The sequence below is a fragment of the Ranitomeya imitator genome, chromosome 7 (genome assembly GCF_032444005.1).
Source record: "Ranitomeya imitator isolate aRanImi1 chromosome 7, aRanImi1.pri, whole genome shotgun sequence".
Classification (NCBI taxonomy): Eukaryota; Metazoa; Chordata; class Amphibia; order Anura; family Dendrobatidae; genus Ranitomeya; species Ranitomeya imitator.
Genome location: NC_091288.1, coordinates 210,565,485 through 210,590,054, shown reverse-complemented (window position 1 = coordinate 210,590,054; position 24,570 = coordinate 210,565,485). Strand labels below are relative to the sequence as shown.

Here is a 24,570-nt window from a genome sequence, read left to right as displayed (position 1 = left end):
GTCAATATTTATCACAAATTCTTTTTTTTATATTTTTGTTCATTGAGGTAATCATTTTTTTTCTGCTCTTCACAATCCCCCCTTTGACATATTCCATTCAAAACCTTGTCGATCATTTTAGTCATTCTTTTTGTGATATTACAAAAAAAACTTTATATTCTCGCATCCATTACACAAAATTTATTTGTGCATACCGAGATACCCTTGAGTACAACCTTGAATAATACATATATAATTACAATAACCATAACTGTATGTATTAGGCTTTGCATAATCCCGGTAACCCACCCACCGATCCCTCTGAACCAATTGGCCGGGTTAAGAAAAGAAAAGGTATCTGACCACCAGCTATCCTTATTTTGGTCATTGTCTTTGTCATACTGATCCCTGAGTCGTTGTACGTCCTTTAATTTAAATCTCATACTCATAGTACTATTCGGGTCTATATAATGACAGCAGGTGGGTCCGATGATTTGACACATACCCCCTTGTGAGGCAGTTAGGTAATCCAATACCAGGGTATGTTGGTTAGTGACTATTATAAGCTGATTCTGTACAGCTATACTAGTATTTAATATGTCCAATATATCCCAGATCTGATCATCTAGATAATCCGTGGCTCTAACTAATTTATCCCACATCTGTGTTAACATAGGATAAATAAAAATGGTACTAGCAATTTTGTTGGGAATTCCCATTTGTACTATATGCGGCCTCCCCGAGGGACGTGGTGAGTTATCTGCAGCTCTTTTATATAGTGTGTGCTTGGGCACGGCTTGCATATTCACTTGTTTATTTGAAATTATGAAAGTAGCCGGGGTTAGGCGTCCTAATGTACAAGTACCCTTTATACCTACGGGAAGCCATTTATATGCTCCTTCTCCGCATATCCAAAATGTACCCTCAGGCAGATCCCACAAAGCTGAGTGCTGCAATACCAATCTGTGAGCCAAATCCACAAAACTAGATACATTCTGAAGCATACACCAAGAGGGTTTTTGTCCCAAGGGGCTACAGTACCCGGCTGCGGGATTCCCACATACATGCATTCCGTTGACATACTCATCAGATTCATTACAAACCAGGTTCCCCGGCTTACTTGTACAACTGTCTGCATCACCTTGGGGGAACAACTCAGAATGTTCCCATTTTCTATTATGTATGTATCTTTCCAATACTACAGGTTTGAAAGCATCAGAGGAAGGGGTGGTTGTACTGAAACTGAGCTGTAGATTTTCAGTGGGGACCTGTCCTAAATCAGTTAATCCAGTCTTATTCCTAGGTACCCATTTTCCTCCCTTGAATGCTAAATATTGTAAGTTGTCTATTTTTCCTGTAAGATTGCCCTGCCACCAAGGAAATTCTACCCATCCCACAATTGGTATGGCGATTGTAGTATTCCATAGTCTAGTATTGCCAGGTTGGTTGTTGGCCAGGTTGTCTGAACAATTAGGCCAAGCGAATATTTCTTCAGCTGACACGGGAACTGCTAGAAAAGGTATACTGGTGAATGGGTACAGATCCAACAATCTGCCAGGGGTTGCGTATTATTTAACAAGTCATGCACTAATTTTCTATGATGTTGTACGAATCTATTGTTCAAAGGGGCTAGAGAATTCAGTCTTTCCCATGCCTCCGTTGTGGTTAACATTATTAACATCAATATCATGAGTCTTATACTGCTTTTTTGCAATGGCTTGCATGTATCCATGATGCCTTTCCTTCAAGCTTGACTGCTGTTGGAGTTGTTAACAGGACTTGGAAAGGTCCGTCAAATCTCGGTTCCAGAGTCTTTCTGGTGTGTCTTTTCACGTAGACTTGATCACCAGGTTCCAACTTGTGGCCTCCTTCGAGATTTTCTGGATCTGGAAGGGAAGCAAAAACTTGCGAATGCACTTTAGTTAAACGTTTTTGTAATTCTTGTACATAAGCAGTTAAAGTCTCAGTATTCAACATCAGTTGTTGTGGAAAATAACAACCCAAATTTGCTGCTCTACCAAAAAGAATCTCATGTGGTGACAGCTTAGCCTTCCCCCTTGGGGTGTTTCGGATGGAATACAGGGCAAGTGGTAGACACTCGGTCCAAGGCTTTCCTGTTTCTGCCATGGCCTTCTGGATTTTTAATTTTATTGTCCCATTTAATCTTTCCACTTTACCTGAACTCTGTGGATGATATGGAGTGTGAAACTGGTTTTCTACTCCCAACATTTTCATAACATTCTGGAATATTTCCCCAGTAAAATGGGTACCCCTATCTGACTCGATCACCTCAGGCATGCCGTAACGGGGTATCAGTTCATGTGCTATTTTAATGGCAGTAGTTTTTGCTGAGGCTCTACGAACTGGATAAGCCTCTGGCCACCCTGAGAACATGTCCACACACACAAGCACATATTCGTATCCATTGTACCTAGGAAGTTGGATGTAGTCGATCTGGAGTCTTTGAAAGGGATACAGTGGTCTTACATGATGCTTGGTTGGGGTTTTAATGGCCTGACCTGGATTGTGTGCCAGGCATATAGCGCATGCAGCACACATGTTCCGAGCAAAATTACCAAAGCCTGGAGCCAACCACCTTTCTTTTACCTTGAGCGTCATACCATTTGCCGACACATGCGTGGGTAGGTGGAGGTCACTTGCCACTGCGGGGTACTAGGCTCTGGGTAAACACAACAAAGTTCCTTTTTTCCATAATCCTTGCTGATCTTCTGCCCCTTTTTTCTGCCACTGCCCTCGTTCTTCGTCGTCTACCTGTTTCTGAGCTTCCTTCAATCTTTCCTCATCATCTTCAGAGCTATCTAGTGTGCGGGCATGATGTAAGGGTTTACGTGCTGCCTGTTTTGCTGCCTTATCGGCTTTATCGTTACCCCTGGCTTCCTCGGTGTCGAGTCTCACATGTGCAGCTACCTTTATCACCGCTATTTCTTTAGTTTCTTGTGCTGCCTCCAGAATCTGTCTAATGAGGGAGGCATGTTTAACAGGTTGGCCTGAAGCAGTCATATAACCTCTGGCTCTCCATATTACGCCAAAATCGAAAATAATGCCATGTGCATATCTAGAATCAGTGTATATGTTTGCTGTCTGATCTTTGGCTATTTTTAGAGCTTCAACTAATGCCGTAAGTTCTGCTTCTTGTGCAGACTGATTAGCAGGGAGAGGTTCTGCTTTCAGCACTTCATGCTGAGTTACTACCGCATAACCTGTATGAAATTGTCCATTCATATCTGCATATCTACTGCCATCTATGAAAAGTTCAAATGTAGCATTACAGAGTGGCTTGTCACGTACATTACATAAGCCCTGAGTCTCTTGTTCCATTAATTGTACACAATCATGCATTGACTTTGATGGGTCAAAGGAGTTGGAGAGTGCAGTTTCCTCAGGTATGGTACCCCCCTCAGACTCTAAAGGGAGCAAAGACGTGAGATTAAGAGTCTGAATCCTGGCAAAGGAAATGTTGGGCGGCAGTAGTAGGGAACATTGGAGACGGAGGTGTCTGGCCATTGAAATATGTTTAGGTTGGACCTGGTTAAGAATGCCATGTACATCATGAGTGGTCTGAACTAGAAGTGGGTGATCAAGAACAATCTCAGAAGCTTTATCTAATAACAGTGAAATTGCGGCTACTACTCTTACACAAGAAGGTGCGGCTCTAGCTACAGGGTCCAGATGAGCTGATATGTATGCCACAGGTCTCTGTTTGATTCCATGTTTTTGTGTGAGCACCCCTGTAGCATGTGAGGATATCTCAGCTGCCATCAATTGAAAAGGTTTAGTGTAGTCTGGGAGTCCCAAAGCCGGAGCTGATACCAGTGCTGTTTTCAAAGAGGAAAATGACTGTTTAGCCTCTTCACTGAGTGAATATGGTGTGTTGGCAATACAGTCATATAAAGACTGCATGAGTTGACTTGCATGTATGATCCACTGTCTACAGTGTGAAACAATACCTAGGAAAGCACGCAGCTGTTTGTGATTCCTGGGTTCAAGCATGTTACGTATGGCTTCCGTACGTTGAGGTGTGAGGTGTCTGATGCCCTGTGATATGCAGTGACCTAAAAACACGACTGTTTGTTGACAAGCCTGGAGTTTCTGTCTATTTACTTTACAGCCTTCTTGCGCTAGGAAAATTAAGAAATTAACAGTTGAGGTAACTGCCGTCTGCTCATCAGGGCAACAAATAAGTAAGTCATCTACATACTGTAGAATGACTACTCCTGGTTCTGGGATGACATTTTTTAGCACGGTCTGCATTGCTTCAGAGTACAAAGTTGGTGAGTGTACCATACCTTGTGGCAATCTTGTCCATGCTAATTGTTTACCCTTGAATGTAAAGGCAAACAAATGCCAACAGTTCTTATGTAGTGGCACAGAAAAAAATGCGTTTGATAAGTCAATTACCGTAAAATATGCAGCAGTGCTGGGAATTTGAGACAGTAAGGTATGAGGATTCGGTACCACAGGGGTGACCGGTGCCAAAACCTTATTGATTTCCCGTAAGTCGTGCACCATGCGATATTTCACCATAGTTTCTTTGGAGGACACTTTCTTTTTAACAGGATATAAGGGTGTATTGGCGGGTGACCTGATTTCTACCAAAACACCTTGTAACACATAATCCTGAATTTGTTGAGAAATCGCCTGTTCTTGCTGGGCGCTGATGGGGTATTGCCTAAGCTGAGGTAATATGGTTCCCGGGGCAGTTTCTAACAGTATAGGAGCTACTGATAAAAATCCTACATCAGTGTCTCCTTTTGCCCATAGGCTGTCAGGAACCCGAGACAAGTCAATTTTTGCTTGTTGAGTGTAAATTTCGGGAAAATCCTCCATTGCCTGTATTCTAACATATGGTTCCAGAGTTTCTGCATCTTCAGGGATGGTCAGCATAACTGTGCCATCTTCTCTAAAATGGATGTTTGCATGCATTTTACTTAAGACATCAGTACCCAACAAGCAGGTAGGTGCACCTTTAGCAAATAAAAATTTGGATACAAAAGTTTTAGGGCCAAAGCTCACATTTAAAGGTTTTGTAAAGGGCAACGCCTGAATTTTACCATCATACCCTTCTGCATATGTAACCTTTGAGGATATATTGTCAGGATATGGTAAAAAGTCCTGATTTAAAATGGAGGATGTTGCTCCCGTATCTATCAGAAAAGGTACATTTTTACCCTCAACTTCAACTTGTATTATTGGTCTTCTAGAAGGAAGAGAGACCTGCATAACTTTCAGTCATTCTGAGCTGTCTGTTTGATCAGGCACTGGGTTATTTATCCTATTTTTGGGTACAAAGGTTCCTGAATCGATATCTGCTTTTCTCTTCCTACATTCCCTTTGGAAATGTCCTGGCTTCTTACAGTAATGACAAGTAAACTTTTGATTAGCAGAGCCAGTATTAGCCTGTGCAATTCTTACTGGCTTAGAATTTTCTCTTAAGTCCATTTCTATCCCTACAGCTTTCTGTCTAGCCAGGTGTGGGTCTTCCAAGGTTCTCCAATCAGGGGTTGCGGCCTTAAGCTTTTCCTTCACTTTTGGAGACAATCCATCTATAAAGGTTTTTGTAACTAACCTCATCATTCCTGGAGCGGTTAGATCCATGCCTTCATCTCTGAAATTATTTTCTACACTTAGATAATATTCGTCTACTGATTGTCCAGATTTCTGAGCCACCACTCCCGTTGTTCCTCTCTGCCTCTGTCTCTCCCTCATGAAAACCATTAAGTGATCTACAAATTGTGTACCTGATTCTATCGTTTGTAAGGCACCATCTCCTGCTTGGGGCCTATGTACCTGTAGATTTGCTAATAGCTCCTGGAAGAGTCCAGGAGTCATTTTCATTCTACATAATTCTTCTCCATCTGCCCAAACTCCAGCGTGAGTCTGCATAATTTGCTGTATATATTGTGCAAATCTAACTGGACACTGGGTGGGATCTGGTGCGTTATGCAAGAGAGACATGCCTTCAGCGGGGGACCAAGGGAAATATTGTCGAGTTTGGTGATATCTAGTTCCCATTACTCCGTCAGCACCAGGTTCCCTAAAGGGTCTTGGTACTACCCTAACAGGGGCAAGTACAGCGCCATGTCTAGGTGTACCACAGGCTAGGCAATCATTTCTCCAGTCTGGATTTTGTTGTCCACAGTGCGGACATACCCATCCTCCTGGTCCGGCTAAACTTTGAGGTGGTGTTTGGAGAAAAGATGGGGCATGTGGGTTAAGGTATGGGGGTGGGGTATTTTTAGATTCCACATTTTGTTTTTCTCCACAGCCTGTGGGTCTAATACACCACTTTTTACTCTGTTGATTATATGTCCATCCCTCATTTTCTGCTACCCTAGAGACATCAATCAATGCTTGGATCTGATCTATCCATTTCTTGTCTCTGATTATGCCTTTTTTCCTTTCCTGAATTCCTTCCCATAGTTTTCTACTAAAAGCTTCTGCCCTAGTAACTCCAAACTTACTAAAAATCTTTTTCAGCCCCTTAGTGGCATCTTCACCACTTCTCTCCTTTATGATAGTATAGATATCTAATTCTTCTGGTTCCGACTTTGTTTGCTTATTCCCCATTTTCTTATCCTGAGCTTTCTTGCCCTAGGTGGCGTTTGGGTATGAGAATACCTCGTTACCTTCTTCCTAAGGAGCTAGGATGTCTTTTTCTTGCCCTAGGTGGCGTTTGGGTATGAGAATACCTCGTTACCTTCTTCCTAAGGAGCTAGGATGTTTAAACTGTGTTGATGTAAGAAAATCCTGATTCCTACACCTATAGCAAACAACACAAATGCAACCAGACAGAAAAAGAAAAAGAACATACAACGTATCTTGTCCCAGGCTAATTTATCTGTCCTGGGCTCATACTATCATACACTTATCCGTCACCAGGTTTTTGTCAAAGACAGGATCAGAGATTGAACATAGGCGCGGAGGTCTCCCCGAAAGGACGCAACCACGTTGCCCAGTGGGACAGTCACTTCTTCTGTTTCAACCCCCTGGGCGGCTTATAGGGCTATTCCCAACTTCCACACACCTTCTATTCACATTCACTCTCATTCAATGCCGTACTCCGTGAGGTGATCAATTCCTAAATAGTTCAAGAACCCGAGCTATAGGTATCCTCCTCTACTAGAACTACCCGCTAAAGAACACGACACAGAAAATCTTACGGACAGTGCAGGGCAGATATAAGAGATCTAACAGTGTCTCTTACCTGGCCAGGTTTTTGTTCATCTGCCGTCCATTATCCCAGATTCTCTTTTCGTTCGTATTCTGCCGGTGTTCTTGAAGGAATACACAGACCTCGGGTCCCTGTTCAGGCGCCAGGAAATGTCGGGATCACACTCAGTCGGAGCAGCCTTTGGAAGTGGGGAATCACCAGAAATAATACACAAGACACGTCTTGTATAGTGTATCACTGGGAAGTCTCTGAAGCACGCCTGCCTTCAATGTGCTATCCCTTCTTTATATAGTTGTTTCAGTAGGTTTAGTGGTTATACAAGTTTTGCATGTTTAAACAAAGAGACAAAACAGGAAAGAAAGAAAAGAAAAGAAAACAGTTTCGTGGGCGGCAGTTTCACAACAAACAGTACAAAGGCAATTCCACAGACAAGAAAAACAGGATTTCATACTATAGCTAAAATGTCCTTGAATGGACAGGTCAATATTTATCACAAATTCTTTTTTTTATATTTTTGTTCATTGAGGTAATCATTTTTGTTCTGCTCTTCACAGCAGCCACATAGTATATAGCACAGGCCACATAGTATTTGTCTGCTATATACTACATGGCTCCTATATACTACTTGGCCTGTGCTATATACTATGTGGCTGCTATATACATACATAAATACATATTCTAGAATACCCGATGCATTAGAATCGGGCCACCATCTAGTAAATATATATATATATATATATATATATATATATATATAATATTTGCTATTTTTACACTCAACTATCATATCCTAAAGTACCATCTACTGGCCACTAAAAAAAACTGCAGCAATATTAATGCCATTTTTTTTGTACCATGCACTCTCCAAAGCTGTAACAATAGCTAACTGCAAGAGCCAGCATGCTCTTTTAGGAACACTTGTATGGAGCTCCCTCTAGTGGTGGCTGTATAAATTTGTATGTTGTGAGCTCCCCCTAGTGGTGGTTATCTAAATCTGTATGTAGTGAGCGCCCCTAGTGGTGATGGTATAAATCTGTTTTTTAGTGAGCTCTCCAAAGTGGTGGCTGTATAAATATGTATGTTTTGAGCTCCCCCTAGTGGTAGATATATAGATCTGTATATCATGAGCTCCCCCAAGTGGTGGCTGTATAAATCCATATGTAGTGAGCTCCCTCAAGTGGTGGCTGTATAAATCTATATGTAGTGAGCTCCCCCTAGTGGTGGCTGTATAAATCTGTATGTAGTGAGCTCCCCCTAGTGGTGGCTGTATAAATCCATATGTAGTGAGCTCCCCCTAGTGGTGGCTGTATAAATCTGTATGTAGTGAGCTCCCCCTAGTGGTGGCTGTATAAATCCATATGTAGTGAGCTCCCCCTAGTGGTGGCTGTATAAATCCTTAGAAAACATTTCTGAAATTTCTGAATATTGATAGTAAAAGTGAATGTCTGTTTCTTTCTCTTGCAGGGGGGTGATGGAAGGATGGAGAGGATGGTCGGTATGTATGAAGGATGGCGGGCAATGGTCCGAACTGGCCGGACACGATTACGTCCTTGATCTGATCTCTAATGTGGAATTACCCAGAGAGTTTCCCAAGCAGAAGTCTTATTTCATCACCTCGGAAGCAGCTCAGGAGAACGTGGAAAGACGCAGCTTGTACGTATCGTACTGGGTGCAGACTGGCTGCCACTTTCACACATAATAAAGGGAGATTTTAAGAAAACCTTTTTAATGTTCATTTTTCATTCTGCTTTTTTGTCATTTTTTTTGTAGCAAAAATGCTGCTGGTGAATTTTCTACAAGCAATGCATATTTTCTGCCATTTGTGGCCCCTTGTTTTCAATGCAGCATGCTCTAGTACAGAGTTTTGTCAGGACATGGGCTTCTCTGTAAGGCCTGTCTCACACGTCCAGATAATTCCGGTACCGGAAAAATCGGTACCGGAGTTATCCGTGTCTGTGTGTCCGTGTGCTCACGTGGCACATCAGTGTGGCACACGTGCAGCAGCCGTGTGCCGTCCGTGTGCCGACTGGGTACCACACGGACCGTGCAGGAGACAGCGCTACAGTTAAGCGCTCTCCCCAGCGTGTGGTGCTGAATCCAGAATTCATTCCTTCTTCCCAGCAGCGTTCGCTGGAGAGAAGGAATGAAAAATCAGGGTTTTTTTTTTGTGTGTGTTTAAAATAAAGTTCACAGTCAGCTCCCGCCTCCCTCCCCCTGTGCGCCCGCACGCTGGCATTAAAATACTTACCCAGCTCCCTCAACGCTTCCTCTCAGCGTCGCAGCTTGTCCTGTATGAGCGGTCACGTGGTGCCGTACATTACAGTGATGAATATGCAGCTCCACCCCTATGGGGTGACCGAGAAGTTTATTTTAAACACACACACAAAAAACCCCCTGATTTTTCATTCCTTCTCTCCAGCGAACGCTGCTGGGAAGAAGGAATGAATTCTGGATTCAGCACCACACGCTGAGGACAGCGCTTAACTCTAGCGCTGTCTCCTGCACGGTCCGTGTGGTACCCAGTCGGCACACGGACAGCATCCGTGTGCGGTACGTGTTTACACGGACCCATTGACTTTAATGGGTCCATGTGATACGTGCGCTCCCACAAACACTGACATGTCTCCGTGTTTTTCAAACGGACACACGGTCCATGAAAACACGCTGACATGTGCAGAGACACATTTATTTTAATGTGTCTACGTGAGTCAGTGTCTCCGGTACGTGAGGAAACTGTCACCTCACGTACCGGAGCCACTGACGTGTGAAACCGGCCTAAGACCGTGTCTGTATTTCACAGAGTATTTGAGAGCAAGCCTGAAATTGAAGAAAATGTCCCTCCTCCGCCCATGATGAAAGCGCCATCTCTACCTCCGCAGGGGGTCCCAGAGTCAGAGGGTTATTACAGCCACGGTGAGGAAAACTGTGATAAGGCTGCATGTTATGTCTGCAGTGACCATTTTCAATAAGGTAATGGATGCAAGGGCCATGTATGGAAAGCAACTGCCACTAGGGGGAGCTCACTGAACACAGATTTAGGCCGGCTTCACACTAGCAGTATTTGGTCAGTATTTTACATCAGTATTTGGAAGCTAAAACCAGGAGTGGGTGATAAATACAGAAGTGGTGCATATGTTTCTATTACACTTTTCCTCTAATTGTCCCACTCCTGGTTTTGGCTACAAATACTGATGTAAAATACTGACCAAATACTGCTAGTGTGACGGCAGCCTAATACTGCATCTACTCCACCAAACAGTTCAATGCTAACTGTATAAATCTAGCTCCCCCTAGTGGTGGCTGTATAAATCTGTATGTAGTGAGCTACCCCTTGTGGTGGCTGTATAAATCTGTATATAATGAGCTCCCCCAATTGGTGTCTGGATAAATCTGTATGTAATGAGTTCCCCAGGCGGTGGCTGTATAAATCCGTATGTGGTGAGCTATCCCAAGTGGTGGCTGTATACATCTGTATATAATGAGCTCCCCCTAGTGGTGACTGTATAAATCTATATGTAGTGCGCTCCATCTAGTGGTGGCTGTATAAATCTGTATGTAATGAGCTCCCCCAATTGGTGTCTGGATAAATATGTTTATAATGAGCTCCCCCTAGTGGTGGCTGTATAAATCTGTATGTAGTGAGCTCCCCCTAGTGGTGGCTGCATAAATCTGTATGTAGTGAGCTCCCCCTAGTGGTGACTGTATAAATCTATATGTAGTGAGCTCCCTCTAGTGGTGGCTGTATAAATCTGTATGTAATGAGCTCCCCCAATTGGTGTCTGGATAAATATGTTTATAATGAGCTCCCCCTAGTGGTGGCTGCATAAATCTGTATGTAGTGAGCTCCCTCTAGTGGTGGCTGTATAAATGTGAATGTAGTCAGCTCCCCCTAGTGGTGGCTGTATAAATCTGTGTGTAATGAGCTCCCACAATTGGTGTCTGGATAAATATGTTTATAATGAGCTCCCCCTAGTGGTGGCTGTATAAATCTGTAGTGATCTCCCCCTAGTGGTGGCTGTACATATTTGTATGCTGTGAGCTCTCCCTGTATGTAGTGCTCTCCCCCTAGTAGTGACTGTATATATCTGTATCCTGTGAGCTCCCCCTAGTGGTGGCTGTATAAATCTATATGTTGCGATATCCCCCTAGTGGTGGCTGTATGTAACTGTATGTGGTGAGCTCCCCCTAGTGGTGTCTGCATGTAAATAGAATTATATTATTTATAATGCAACTTTAATTAGTAGACATTGTGGCCAGACCCTATGATTTGTGTATACATAGATACATATGATGTACAGATGATCAGATTGTGCTGCAACATATTGAATTTTAATTGATGTTTTTTTGTGCCAGCAGACTCAGACACACTCAGCGAGCCCCCTACTCAGAAAGGCATGGATCATTACTTAGACAGTCTGTTTGATCCTGTTCTGTCTTATGGAAATGGGGTAAGTTATTAAATGATATCCATGTAGTAATTTGCATTTAGTCCAGGGCATCCAGAATTCTGCTGGCAATGTGCTGGGAAACTTATCTCTTGGGGGCATTGTGGGGATGGAGTTTTATTTTCTTACCTGCAGCAGACAGAGCAGGGAGAATATATAGGTTATTTAACCAGAATTCAAGCGTTATCCCCATCATCATAAATGGGATATTGTCGGATGGAGCTTGTAAATGCAAACATTTTTGTAATTTACTGCTTGTTAAAATTTTCAGCCGTTCTTTAGATATTCACACTTTTCTTTTGTTTACAGCTCATTGCCATGGAGACCGACCACCGCTGCAAAACATAAAAACATGTGCAGTGCTTATAAATTATTTTCTTTTAAGAACTGTTATAAATCTGTCCAGAATTTCTGTATCTCCTAATCCCGGCCATATTCATTGCAGTGTTTACAAGCTGCACAGAAGCGGTGGTCGGTCTCCTAGGTAACGAGCTGCAAACAAAAGAAAAAAGTGTTAATATCTCAAGAACGGTTGAAAATTTTAGTAAACAGTAAATTGTAAAAGTCCTTATTTTTACAAGCTTTATCCTAAAACATAAATTTATGAAGATGGGAATAACCCTTTAAAGGGAATGCAGGAGATTGTTGCATGCAGCTCTGGAGGTGAGTAGAGAAGAAATGACCGTGTAACTCAAGATCAGTGCAGGATAGTGTTACTTGATATCTTGTGTGGCTGTAAACGGTAAAATGTTGATCATATAGAAAGGTAAGATAGGAGATCTCTGTGACTGTGTGTGAGACAGTGAACTGGGTCAGTGCACTCCGCACATGGTGTTACTGTATCCTATTACACCCTCCATGTACTGTCTGCTGCAGGGTGCCATCCCGGAATTGCAGCTGAAAAGATTTTGATAGCTTTTATACAAGTGGATCATTCAGGGCTTTATTCAGTTGTGGGAAAAAGTGTTTGCCCCCGATCTCCTACTCTTTTGCATGTTTGTCACACTTAAATGTTTAAGATAACCAAAAAAATGAAAGTATTAGGCAAAGATAACACAATATAAAGGAAAAAAGAAATCCAAACCTACAGGGCCATGTGTAAAGAAATGATTACCCCCCCCCCCCCCCTTTACAATATAAATTAACTGTGGTTTATCACATCTTTGGGAAGCTGAGTTCAAATTCACAAGTTAGACCCAGGCCTGATTATGCCAGACCTGTTCTCAATCAAGAAATCACTTAAATAGGACCTGCCTGACAAAGTGAAGTAGACCAAAAGATACTCAAGAGCTAGGCATCAATCCGCAATCCAAAAATTTTTTGGAACAAATTAGAAAAAAGTAATTGAGATCTAGTCTGGAAAAGGTTATTAAGACATTTCTAAAGCATTGGAACTCCGACGAACCACGGTGAGAGCCATTATCCACATATGGCAAAAACATGGAACAATGGTGATCCTTCTTAGGGGTGGCCGGCAGACCAAAATTTCCCCAAGAGAGCAGTGACGACTCGTCCAAGAGGACACAAAAAACCACACAACAACATCCAAATTACTCCATGCCTCACTTGCCTTAGTTAAGGTCAGTGTTCTTGACTTCACCATAAGAAAGATACTGGGCAAAAATGTCCTGCATGGCAGACAAGACGAAAATCACTGCTGAGCAATCTATATATATAATTGCCTAAGGGTTTTTCCGTCTGTCTGTCTGTCTGTCTGTCCTGGAAATCCCACATCCCTGATTGGTCGATGCCGCCAGGCCTCAACCAATCAGCGACGGGCACAGCGACAATGATGTCATAAAGGACGTAGACATCCCGCGTCTCTGATTGGTCGAGGCCTTGCGGCCTCGACCAATCAGCAACGGGCACAGTATCGACGTAGATGTCCTAATGGTTGCCATGGCGACGATGATGTCATAAAGGTTGCCTCGACCAATCAGCGACGGGCACAGTCTGGAATCATCATTGTCCATATACTACGAGGACATACATATTCTAGAATACCCGATGCGTTCGTATCGGGCCACAATCTAGTAAGAACATAAAGGCTTGTCTCAGTTTTGCTAGAAACCATCTTGATGATCCCTAAGTCTTTTGAGAGACAACTCTGTGGACTGACGAGACAAAAGTTGAACTTTTTGGAAGGTGTATGTCCCATTACATCTGGCCTAGAAGTAACACAGCATTTCAGAAAAGGAACATCATACCAACAGTAAAATATGGTGGTGGTAGTTTGATGGTCTGGGGCTGTTTTGCTGCTTCAGGAGGTGGAAGAATTGCTGTGGTAAATGGAACCATGAATTCTGCTGTCCTACCAAAAAATCCTGAAGGAGAATGTCCGGCCATTTGTTCGTGACCTCAAGCTGAAGCGCACTTGGGATATGCAGCCGGACAATGATCCAACACACACCAGCAAGACCACCTATGAATGGGTTAAGAAAAACAAAATTAAGACCTCGGAGTGGCCTAGTCAAAGTACTGACCTTAATCCGATTGAGATGCTGTGGCATGACCTTAAAAAGGCTGTTCATGCTCGGAAACCTCCAATATGGCTGAATTACAACAATTCTAATGAGTGATGAGCGTAAAAAATTCCTCCAGAGCGTCGTACAAGACTCATTGCCAGTTGTCGCAAACGCTTGATTGCAGTTGTTGCTGCTAAGGGCGGCCCAACCAGTTATTAGGTTTAGGGAGCAATCACTTTGTCACACAGGACCCTGTAGGTTTGGATTTCTTTTTCCCTTAATAATAAAGACCTTTGTTGCACCGAAGACAAATTTTATCTGTGAATTAAAAATTTTGAGAATAAAAGATCAGTCCAGGAGGAGAAAGCAGATTTATCTGATGAGATATATTAGAACGTTTTGTATTTTAATTTGAATTTAATGATTTATAACATAAACAAAATTAAGGCCATGTGCACACGTCCGGAATTGCCACGGAAATTTCCGCAACTGTGCCGCGGGTAAAACGCATGCGGAATTGGCATGCGTTTTCCCGCGTTTTCCAAGCGATCTGCAGCATCGCTTGGAAAACTGATTGACAGGTTGGTGACACTTGTCAAACATAGTGCTTGACAAGTGTGACCAACTTTTTACTATTGATGCTGCCTATGCAGAAAAGTAAGCGGATCAATGCATTCCTATGTGTGCGGAATCCCTGCGATTCCGCACAAAGAATGAACATGCTGCGTTTTTTTCCAGAAAAAAAAATGCAACATGTGCACAAAAATTGCGGATTGCATTCTAATAATATGATGCTTAATGTATACATTTTTCTCGCGGCTTTATCGCGAAAAAAAAAAAACCGCGAAAAATCCTGAACGTGTGCACGTAGCCTAAAACAGGAGGCGTTGTTATGGGGATATGGAACTTCTAACAACTCTGATGAAGATTTCTGTACTCGTTAATAACAGTCATATAGTCTGTCTAATATTTTTGTATGGTTGTACCGGCGGGCAGGACTTACATGGGCACAATGGTTTCCTGCTGACACCTGATCCCCCCCATATCTCGCTCTTTGTCAGATATCACGTTCCAGCTCATCCCTGTTTGGGTTTAGGCCACTTACCTGCATTTCTTCTCCTCTGTAGGATCTGGAAAAGCTGACGGCGATGTCCCAGAAAATGAAGGGGGGCGGAGGTGTAGGAGGCAGGGATGGCACAGGCGTGCCCGAAGAATCCAATTTGCCTGGTGAAGGATCACACCGTAGTGGTGAGAGTAATTCCTAAATCACTAGTATGGAGATATATATATACTAGCTATTGAACCTGTTCTACGCCCGGGTGGCGAGCATTTATATTGGTATATGGTCTCCATCCTGGTATGTGCTGCTCCATCCTGCGTCCCCATCTTGTCATGTGCTGCTCCATCCTGCGTCCCCATCCTGTCATGTGCTGCTCCATCCTGCGCCCCCATTCTGTCATGTGCTGCTCCATCCTGCATCCCCATCCTGTCATGTGCTGCTCCCATCCTGCGCCCCCGTTCTGTCATGTGCTGCTCCCATCCTGCACCCCCGTTCTGTCATGTGCTGCTCCCATCCTGTGCCTCCATTCTGTCATTTGCTGCTCCCATCCTGTCATGTGCTGCTCCCATCCTGCGCCCCCGTTCTGTCATGTGCTGCTCCCATCCTGCGCCCCCGTTCTGTCATGTGCTGCTCCCATCCTGCGCCCCCGTTCTGTCATGTGCTGCTCCCATCCTGCGCCTCCATTCTGTCATTTGCTGCTCCCATCCTGCGCCCCCGTTCTGTCATGTGCTGCTCCCATCCTGCGCCCACGTTCTTTCATGTGCTGCTCCCATCCTGCGCCCCCATTCTGTCATGTGCTGCTCCCATCCTGCGCCCCCGTTCTGTCATGTACTGCTCCCATCCTGCGCCCCCGTTCTGTCATTTGCTGCTCCCATCCTGTCATGTGCTGCTCCCATCCTGCACCCCCGTTCTGCCATGTGCTGCTGCCATCCTGCACCCCCGTTCTGTCATGTACTGCTCCCATCCTGCGGCACCGTTCTTTAATTTGCTGCTCCCATCCATATGCCCCATACGCTGCTCCATAAGATGCTCCATAGTATATGCCCCGTATCAGGTGGCGTAAGTAACAAATAGCTGTGGCATAAAGTGCCACAGCCTCATGCCACAGCAATTTGTTACTTGCGCCACCTGATTCCTTTCCGCCGCCATTTTCTTGGTCCTCCTGCTGGCGTAATCGGCGCCTGCACAGTCCGCGCTTTCCGGCGCCATTTTCTTGAAGACACACCTGCAGTGTGTCTTCAAGAAAATGGCCCGGCAGTGTGTCTTCAAGAAAATGGAGCCGGAAAGCGCGGACTGCGCAGGCGCCGATTCCAGCAGCAGGACCAAGAAAATGGCGGCGGAAAGGAATCAGGTGGCGTAAATAACAAATTGCTGTGGCATGAAGTGCCACAGCTTCATGCCACAGCAATTTGTTACTTACGCCATTCCTTTCCGCCCATTTTCTTCGTCCTCCTGCTGCCGGAATCGGCGCCTGCGCAGTCCGCGCTTTCCGGCGCCATTTTCTAGAAGACACACCAGCAATGTGTCTTCAAGAAAATGGCGCCGGCAGTGTGTCTTCAAGAAAATGGCACCGGAAAGCGCGGACTGCGCAGGCGCCGATTCCGGCAGCAGGACCAAGAAAATGGTGGCGGAAAGGAATCAGGTGGCGTAAATAACAAATTGCTGTGGCATGAAGTGCCACAGCTTCATGCCACAGCAATTTGTTACTTATGCCATTCCTTTCCGCCCATTTTCTTCGTCCTCCTGCTGCCGGAATCGGCGCCTGCGCAGTCCGCGCTTTCCGGCGCCATTTTCTAGAAGACACACCAGCAATGTGTCTTCAAGAAAATGGCGCCGGCAGTGTGTCTTCAAGAAAATGGCACCGGAAAGCGCGGACTGCGCAGGCGCCGATTCCGGCAGCAGGACCAAGAAAATGGTGGCGGAAAGGAATCAGGTGGCGTAAATAACAAATTGCTGTGGGATGAAGTGTCACAGCTTCATGCCACAGCAATTTGTTACTTACGCCATTCCTTTCCGCCCATTTTCTTCATCCTCCTGCTGCCGGAATCGGCGCCTGCGCAGTCCGCGCTTTCCGGCGCCATTTTCTTGAAGACACACCTTTAGTGGAGCCGGAGTGTCTTCAAGAAAATGGCGCCGGAAAGCGAAGACTGCGCAGGCGCCGATTCCGGCAGCAGGAATCGGCGCCTGCGCAGTCCGCGCTTTCCGGCGCCATTTTCTTGAAGACACACCTGCAGTGGAGCCGGAGTGTGTCTTCAAGAAAATGTCGCCGGAAAGCGCGGACTGCGCAGGCGCCGATTCCTGCTGCCGGAATCGGCGCCTGCGCAGTCCGCGCTTTCCGGCGCCGTTTTTTTGAAGACACACCTGCAGTGGAGCCAGAGTGTGTCTTCAAGAAAATGGCGCCGGAAAGCGCGGAATGCGCTGGTTGCCGATTCCGGCAGCAGGAATCGGCGCCTGCGCAGTCCGCGCTTTCTGGCGCCATTTTCTTGAAGACACACTCCGGCTCCTCTGCCTGTGACTGGTGAGAGGGCGGCGCCGGCGCGCATTAAGCGCGTCATCGCGCCCTCTGAACTGTCACAGCAGAGGAGCCAGGAGACGGAGCCGCACGCAGCGCTGGAACGGGGAAAGGTGAATATACTCACCCTCCTGGCGGACCCTGACTGTCCGGTGGAGATCGCGGTATGCGTTCAGTGCTTACGCATACCGCGATCTCCTGGGAGCATTACTCTGTGGGGGCCAGACTGCGCCGGCGCTTGCGCCTGCGCAGTCTATAAAGGCTTCGGACAGAGTGACGCTCCCAGCGTTATATTATAGATACTGTATGCTCACATATCCTTCATTTCTTTCTGTAGAGCAAAGCATGTACGCTCAACAACAAGCTTATATCAACCAGCAGGCCATGTTACTGGTGAGTACCTCCATCCAGACATATCTGCTAATGGAGCCTGTAGTAAAAGCTTTTCTGAAAAGGCGACCACCCCTTTAAAGGGTTTAAATCCATCTTTATAAATGGGCGTTGTCGGACAGAGCTTGTAAACGCAAGCTATTTTGCAATTTACTGCTTGTTACAATTTTCAATCGTTCTTAAGATATTAAGATTTTTCTTTTGTTTACCGCTCATTGCCTTGGAGACCGACCACCGCTGCAGCACACGCGCGGCGCTGACAAGCTCTTTCCTAGTGAACTCGTGAGCACTGTTTTGAAGCCAGTCAGAGTCGCCAGAGCACGCTGTTGCCTCTTAATCCCGCTCAGTGCTTACAAGCTAGAAACCAGCAGTGGTCGGTCTCCTAGGCAACGAGCTGTAAACAAAAGAAAATTGTTAATATCTCCAAAACGGCTGCAAATTTTAATAAGCAGTAAATTGCAAAAGTGATTGTTTTTACGTGGACTATCTGATAATATCCATTTGTAAAAAGGAAGACTAACACTTTAACTTCTGGAGAGTTGGGTTTAATTATTGCAGCAGCCCTGTATACAGGAAAGCAGAGCAGGGTCCGCGTGTACTTGTATGTAGGTAAGTGACCGAGTGACTAAAGGGTAAGTGACCGAGTGACTAAAGGTAAATTATTATTTTTTTCTATCTCCTAATCTCCAGGCCCAGCAGATGACCATGCAGGCGATGGCTCTGCAGCAGCAAATGGTCAGCAATTCCTCTGTATCTAGTAGTCCGAAACAAGGCATGAAGACTCCGTCCAGCAGAGCCAGTTCTTACAGGGTGACTCCTACCGTAGCTCCGATGCCGAGGACTGGGGCACCGAGCCAGGTAAGTGGCAAGCATTGATACATAGATAATCTATTAATAAGATGGGTCATCAATGTCTAATTGGTGGGGGTGCTGTTTGCACCTCCTATGGTGGCTGGCTGTGCAGCGCTGATAGTTTAGTGGCCGATCTAGGGTACTGCAGCTCAGCACCCATTTAATTCAATAGGAGCCGAGCTGCAGTACCTAAGAATGGCCACTACATGGTGTATGGAGCTGTGGCATCACAGCTTTGTACACTGGCGCTGCAAATGGCTGATTAGTGGGGTTACCGGGTGTAGGACCCCCGTCGATCTGACACTGATGACCTAGCCTAACTATATACCAACAATATCAAAGTTCTGGAAAACCCTTTTTATTCTACTTTTTCATTTGCAACCCAGAGGAACGTCGAAAATGAATCTCCCTACCGGACCCGAAGATCCCCAACCCGGGAGAGCTCCTTCCATCACACGCCTGGTGAGGACGCCCGTTTCCTTTTTATATGGACATCATAGTGAGGGGTGAGGGGGTCCTCGGCAGCCATTGCCTTGTCTGCCAATCCTATAAATAACGTTGCCATTGCAGGCCCCTCCAGTCAGCTGCGTCCCGAGGATCTCATCCATCACAGCACCCTAAATTCAGAACATTTTTCCGAACCATCGCACAACATTAAAGATATCATAAACCAGTACAAGCAGCCAGGTGGGACCAGACCGGCCCCCGCTCCGGTAAGGTGAGTCAACCATGTTCAACTAGTGATGAAACTACAACTCCCAGAATGGCTGCGCATTGCAAACCGGTCCAATAAATGGCATTTTAATAGGTGTCATCTTTATAGGAAGGAGCCACCTAAAATTTTTGGAAGGAAATTGGACCCACATGAAGAAGCTTTGAAGATACTCAAGGGGCAAATGTCTAATCGACCACTTGCGGGACCTTCGCCTGTCTCCAATATGTCTTATGTTCCTAAGGTACAATAGATGCTCTATGAAAAAGCTGCAAGTACAGTCATACTAAAATCCTGTCTGCCCGCAGTCGCCACTAGGGGGAGCTCAGGAGCTTACTGCATACTGAATTGCATAGGAAGCAACCTTCAAGCTCCCTCTAGTGGCGGCTGCAGGTATCTATACATTTATCATGCAGTGGATTTAATATGCAGAACATTTTGGTCCTGAAAATTAAAATATGGAGGCGCACTTTAAAAAGTCTCTGTAGTGATTATATCCACCATTTTTGATCTTTACTTATAATTTAGGCTTCCAGAGACACCATCGCGTTGGTAAAACCCGTCCCAAGCATTAAGCAGAAGAAGTCCGCCAGCCCACCACCGATCAGTGCTGTGAGGCCCACCACAGCTCCCGCAGGTAATGCCTATATATTGGGCATGCCAATGTAACAGAATGTCACACAAAACAGGAAGGGAAGACCCCGATAACTTTCATACCCCCCTGACAGAGCAGGTATGAGTTCTTGTAATCTTTTTTTTTTTCTGCCTCTCAGTATCCGTCTCACGGGAGCTGTCAGAGGAGCAGGAGAACATCCAGACGCAGTTGCATCGGCAATATAGCGAGGAGTTTTACACCTACAGCAACGTGTCATGGAGGATCCACATCAGGAAAGAGGTGCGATACCCGCCACTTACGAAAAATGGGTGTAAACCAATATGGCCGCCATTGCCGTTCTGCAGCTTTTTGCAGACTGGCGGGATGTAAAGTGGCGAGCCTTCTATTGGCAGCCATCTTTAAAAAAAAAATTAATTTAAAATGTAAATTGGTACAAATTTTGGAAATAAGATTTTCCCTGCGTTTTGTTTTTTTTCTCCAGGTTTTTTACCCCAGGGACAGCATCAACAACCCTCTCATCCTGGACCTCATCTTCAAGCAGGTGAGACTAACCATCTGCCCAAAAGCTGATATGGAAACGCGATTTGCACAATCTGCTAATTAAAGGGGTTGTTTAGCGAAAAGTAGGTAGATCACCTATCCACACGGGGATAATTAAAAGATATCACCTGTCCATAGCTGGGACCCCCACGGATCTGACAAATTGTCTGTGGATAGGTGATAACTTTTTTTTTTCACAGTACTTGCTGGAAGTTATAGTTCCACAACATCCAAATACACCACAGGTTGCTAATCGCCGGCGTAGCATTTCCACATTTGCATTATCCCCTTTGCTCTCCCAGATCATCAATGACACCATGTCCGAGAGCTGCATCAGGATCAACCAGGAGGAGAGGCAGAAGATGAGATCTCTGCTAGGTGAGACCATTTTATGGCCAGGACTGACCGATCCATCGTCCTCAGTCTGCATTTCTGCACCCAGCATTTCTCGGCTAGGCATCCTCAGCACCTCTTGGCTTACAATGAACAAAGGCATCATGACAGCGGCAGATGTGGCCATGATACGGGGCCGGGCATAGACCGCCAGCTGCTGAGGACCGTGCCGGATGCCAGACCAGGGCAGTGCGAATAGACTTGCTCATCCCAATAAGCACCCTGGTGCGCACAGATGGTGCAAATTGATTCTCAGGACCCGGGCCATGGGGCACATCAGTGTGGACGGGAGCCCCGAGAACCGCCACTTACCTGCGTCTGCAGTATGGGTCTGCGGCTCTTTTATTTTTGTTAGCTGGCCTGATGCGACATCACATCGCACCGCTGGCTTACAAAAAGAAGAGTCGCTGATGCCGTCAGGTAGGGTCCATGGCTCCAGTAAACTGGCGTTACCAATGGACAGGGGCCTGAGAATCAATTCACACCATGGCGGACAAAAATCACTCGGCCTGTTCATACGGAGATTTTCCTGCAGCATGAATTTGTTACGTGCACGGGAGAAATTTCACTTTTAGTACAAAAAATTGGATTTTAAATTCCGCCCCGCAGATCAATTTCTGTGCAGACGTGTGGATGAGACTTTTCATTTGCTCGAGTTTTCAGCACAGAATATCCTCAGGGTATGTGCACACGTAGAAAGCTCCTCTGCGGATTTTGATAAATCCGCAGTGCATAACCGCTGCAGTTTTTCCTGTGGATTTATCGCGTTTTCTATTGCGGATTCCACTGCGGTTTTACATCTGCAGTTTTCTATTGGGGCAGGTGTAAAAACGCTGCGGATTCCGCACAAAGAATTGACATGCTGCGGAAAATAAAACGCTGCGTTTCCGCGCGTTTTTTTTTTCCGTAGCATGTGCACTGCGGATTTCGTTTCCCATAGGTTTACATTGTACTGTAAACTCGTGGGAAACTGCTGCGGATCCGCAGCAAAATCCGCAATGTGTGCACATACCCTTAGAGCCCCGAGAGCTGCTCTGAACATGACATCCATGAAAATTTGCTGACACATTGTCACGAGAGTGAAGTAGTAATGATGAAAATGCATTTTTCTTACTGGTTTTTGTTTGGTCCTGCCAGCGGAGTACAGGGTGGACTCTCTCAGCGCCATCGCAGATGACATGGTGAAGAAAAAGGTTGTGAGTGCCGCTCGGGAGGAGTGGGAGGTGTATTTCTCAAGGCTTTTCCCAGCTGCGGTAAGTTGCTCCACCACCACCACCAGAATGTAGGGAGTTTTCACTGGCGACTATTAAGAGTTTAAGTGGCAGCTCCGTTTTCTTGTATAGGGCAGCGTTGGCACCGGGGTACAGATTCTTGGGGTTTCTCATACTGGAATAAAGCTCCTGAAGATGCTGAAAAGTGGAGGCAACAGCCCGGAACAGCTGAGAGTCCTCAGGAGCTACAGGTACGTGGGTGCTGAGCGTCATCTCCACTAGGGGGCAGTACAAGACAGGAGCCGAGGTTGTCGGCCAAAGACTATAATCACTTTATCAGAAATGTAAGACTTTGGGCGTAATTCATTACTGTAATTTGCACCATTTTTTTTTTCTGTTTTTCATTTGCGCCTTATTCTTCTTTTCATTAAAGACAAAAAAAAAAATAAAGTTAGATTTTTTTTTTTCATTTTGCACAAAATTCACCATCTTGAAGAATTTGGCGCCAGTTCCTCCAAAAGTCAAGACAGTTTTTTGCACAATTTCAAGTCGGACAAAAATTTTACAATATTGCAGAAAGTTTTACAAGAGAATTCTGGCGAAAGCTCCTTAATGAATTGGAGCCCGAAAAGGGATTTAAAAAAAAAAAACGCACCAATGACGAATCGGACCATTAGTCCATTCTCAAAAAAATGTTCTTCCTTCTTCTCTCCATACAGTTACACGGATATCATGTTCGTCACCGTACTCTCCAAGAACATGCTGGAGTTTAACCTGACCAATGAGAAACTTATCCTTTTCTCGTCGAGGTCCAGCCAGGTGAAGAGTTTGGTAGATTGCTTCTTAATGGAGCTGAAGAAGGTGAGAGTCCATAGCGCGGCGAATATTAACCGTCCATAGTGAATATAGCAGAGCATGCGTGTATAAAGCCATGTGCCGACGAGGCTCAAAGAGGAAGGCAGTCTGGCGCATGCGTCACATATCAAGGCTGCGGAAATTACTTGTCAATAAGGAGGATGTCAGTCACCCCAAGGGGAACATGATGAAAGTCTGTGGCCGGACTATTGTGGGAGATGTGACACCTGCCAAACTAGTCTGAGGTTATTTGCTGATGTCAAGGCTGGGAATAAAATGTTATTTTTCCACAATTAGAGACTATTGTCTTGGCTAACGAGGGTATGATTGGTATGCAAGATTAGGGTTTCGAAATCGTGCACACAGTGATGTCACAGTAGAGGGATAGTACACACAGTGATGTCACAGTAGAGGGATAATACACACAGTGATGTCACAGTACAGGGATAATACACACAGTGATGTCACAGTACAGAGATAATACACACAGTGATGTCACAGTACAGGGATAATACACACAGTGATGTCACAGTACAGGGATAATACACACAGTGATGTCACAGTACAGGGATAATACACACAGTGATGTCACAGTACAGAGATAATACACACAGTGATGTCACAGTACAAGGATAATACACACAGTGATGTCACAGTACAGGGATAATACACACAGTGATGTCACAGTACAGGGATAATACACACAGTGATGTCACAGTACAGGGATAATACACACAGTGATGTCACAGTACAGGGATAATGTTTCAAAAACCTGACCTGCACATCCAAACATAGACTCAGTGTGAACAGGTGCTGAACCCAGAGTCGCCAACTCGTATATAGTTAAGTAAAAAGGGCAGCACACTGCAGCGCCAAAACATGCAAACTAGAAAACACGAAATTTGAACTGCATCACTGCACTAGAAATATGAAAAATGAGAGCTTTTAGCGCATAAAAATGGCCAATTTTATGTGTACCTCGTAGCCACTTTACGGCATCTCTCTTATACGAGGTCCTACGCTTGACCTACCTCACCGAGAATAAACGTCTCCATCTGAATGGGTACATGTGAAACCTCTTCTTGGACTCAAATTCTCTCTTTCTGTGGAGGGGTATTGGACCTACTATAATTAAAACACCTGTGGCTAGGAGGCGGGGAGTGCACGATCAGAAGGCTAAAGAATACATTTCAAAAACCTGACCTGCACATCCGTCCGCCTCCTAGCCACAGGTGTTTTAATTATAGTAGGTCCAATACCCCTCCACAGAAAGAGAGAATTTGAGTCCAAGAAGAGGTTTCACATGTACCCATTCAGATAGAGACGTTTATTCTCAGCGAGGTAGGTC

At 45.1% G+C, this 24,570-nt stretch overlaps 1 protein-coding gene across 1 annotated transcript in view; it reads left to right on the top strand.

Moving 5' to 3' along the window:
• Positions 1-24,570, top strand: part of MYO15A (myosin XVA) — an 86,400-nt gene that overhangs the window by 39,258 nt on the left and 22,572 nt on the right. Inside the window, exons 31-46 of the mRNA XM_069735648.1 lie at positions 8,636-8,824; positions 9,972-10,084; positions 11,528-11,619; positions 15,209-15,329; positions 17,991-18,046; positions 18,734-18,901; positions 19,282-19,357; positions 19,466-19,613; positions 19,719-19,851; positions 20,136-20,244; positions 20,381-20,502; positions 20,705-20,764; positions 21,066-21,141; positions 22,294-22,409; positions 22,500-22,618; positions 23,087-23,228. Of these exons, the coding sequence (XP_069591749.1) occupies positions 8,636-8,824; positions 9,972-10,084; positions 11,528-11,619; positions 15,209-15,329; positions 17,991-18,046; positions 18,734-18,901; positions 19,282-19,357; positions 19,466-19,613; positions 19,719-19,851; positions 20,136-20,244; positions 20,381-20,502; positions 20,705-20,764; positions 21,066-21,141; positions 22,294-22,409; positions 22,500-22,618; positions 23,087-23,228 (1,840 nt within the window). The remainder of the gene's footprint in view (positions 1-8,635; positions 8,825-9,971; positions 10,085-11,527; positions 11,620-15,208; positions 15,330-17,990; positions 18,047-18,733; positions 18,902-19,281; positions 19,358-19,465; positions 19,614-19,718; positions 19,852-20,135; positions 20,245-20,380; positions 20,503-20,704; positions 20,765-21,065; positions 21,142-22,293; positions 22,410-22,499; positions 22,619-23,086; positions 23,229-24,570) is intronic.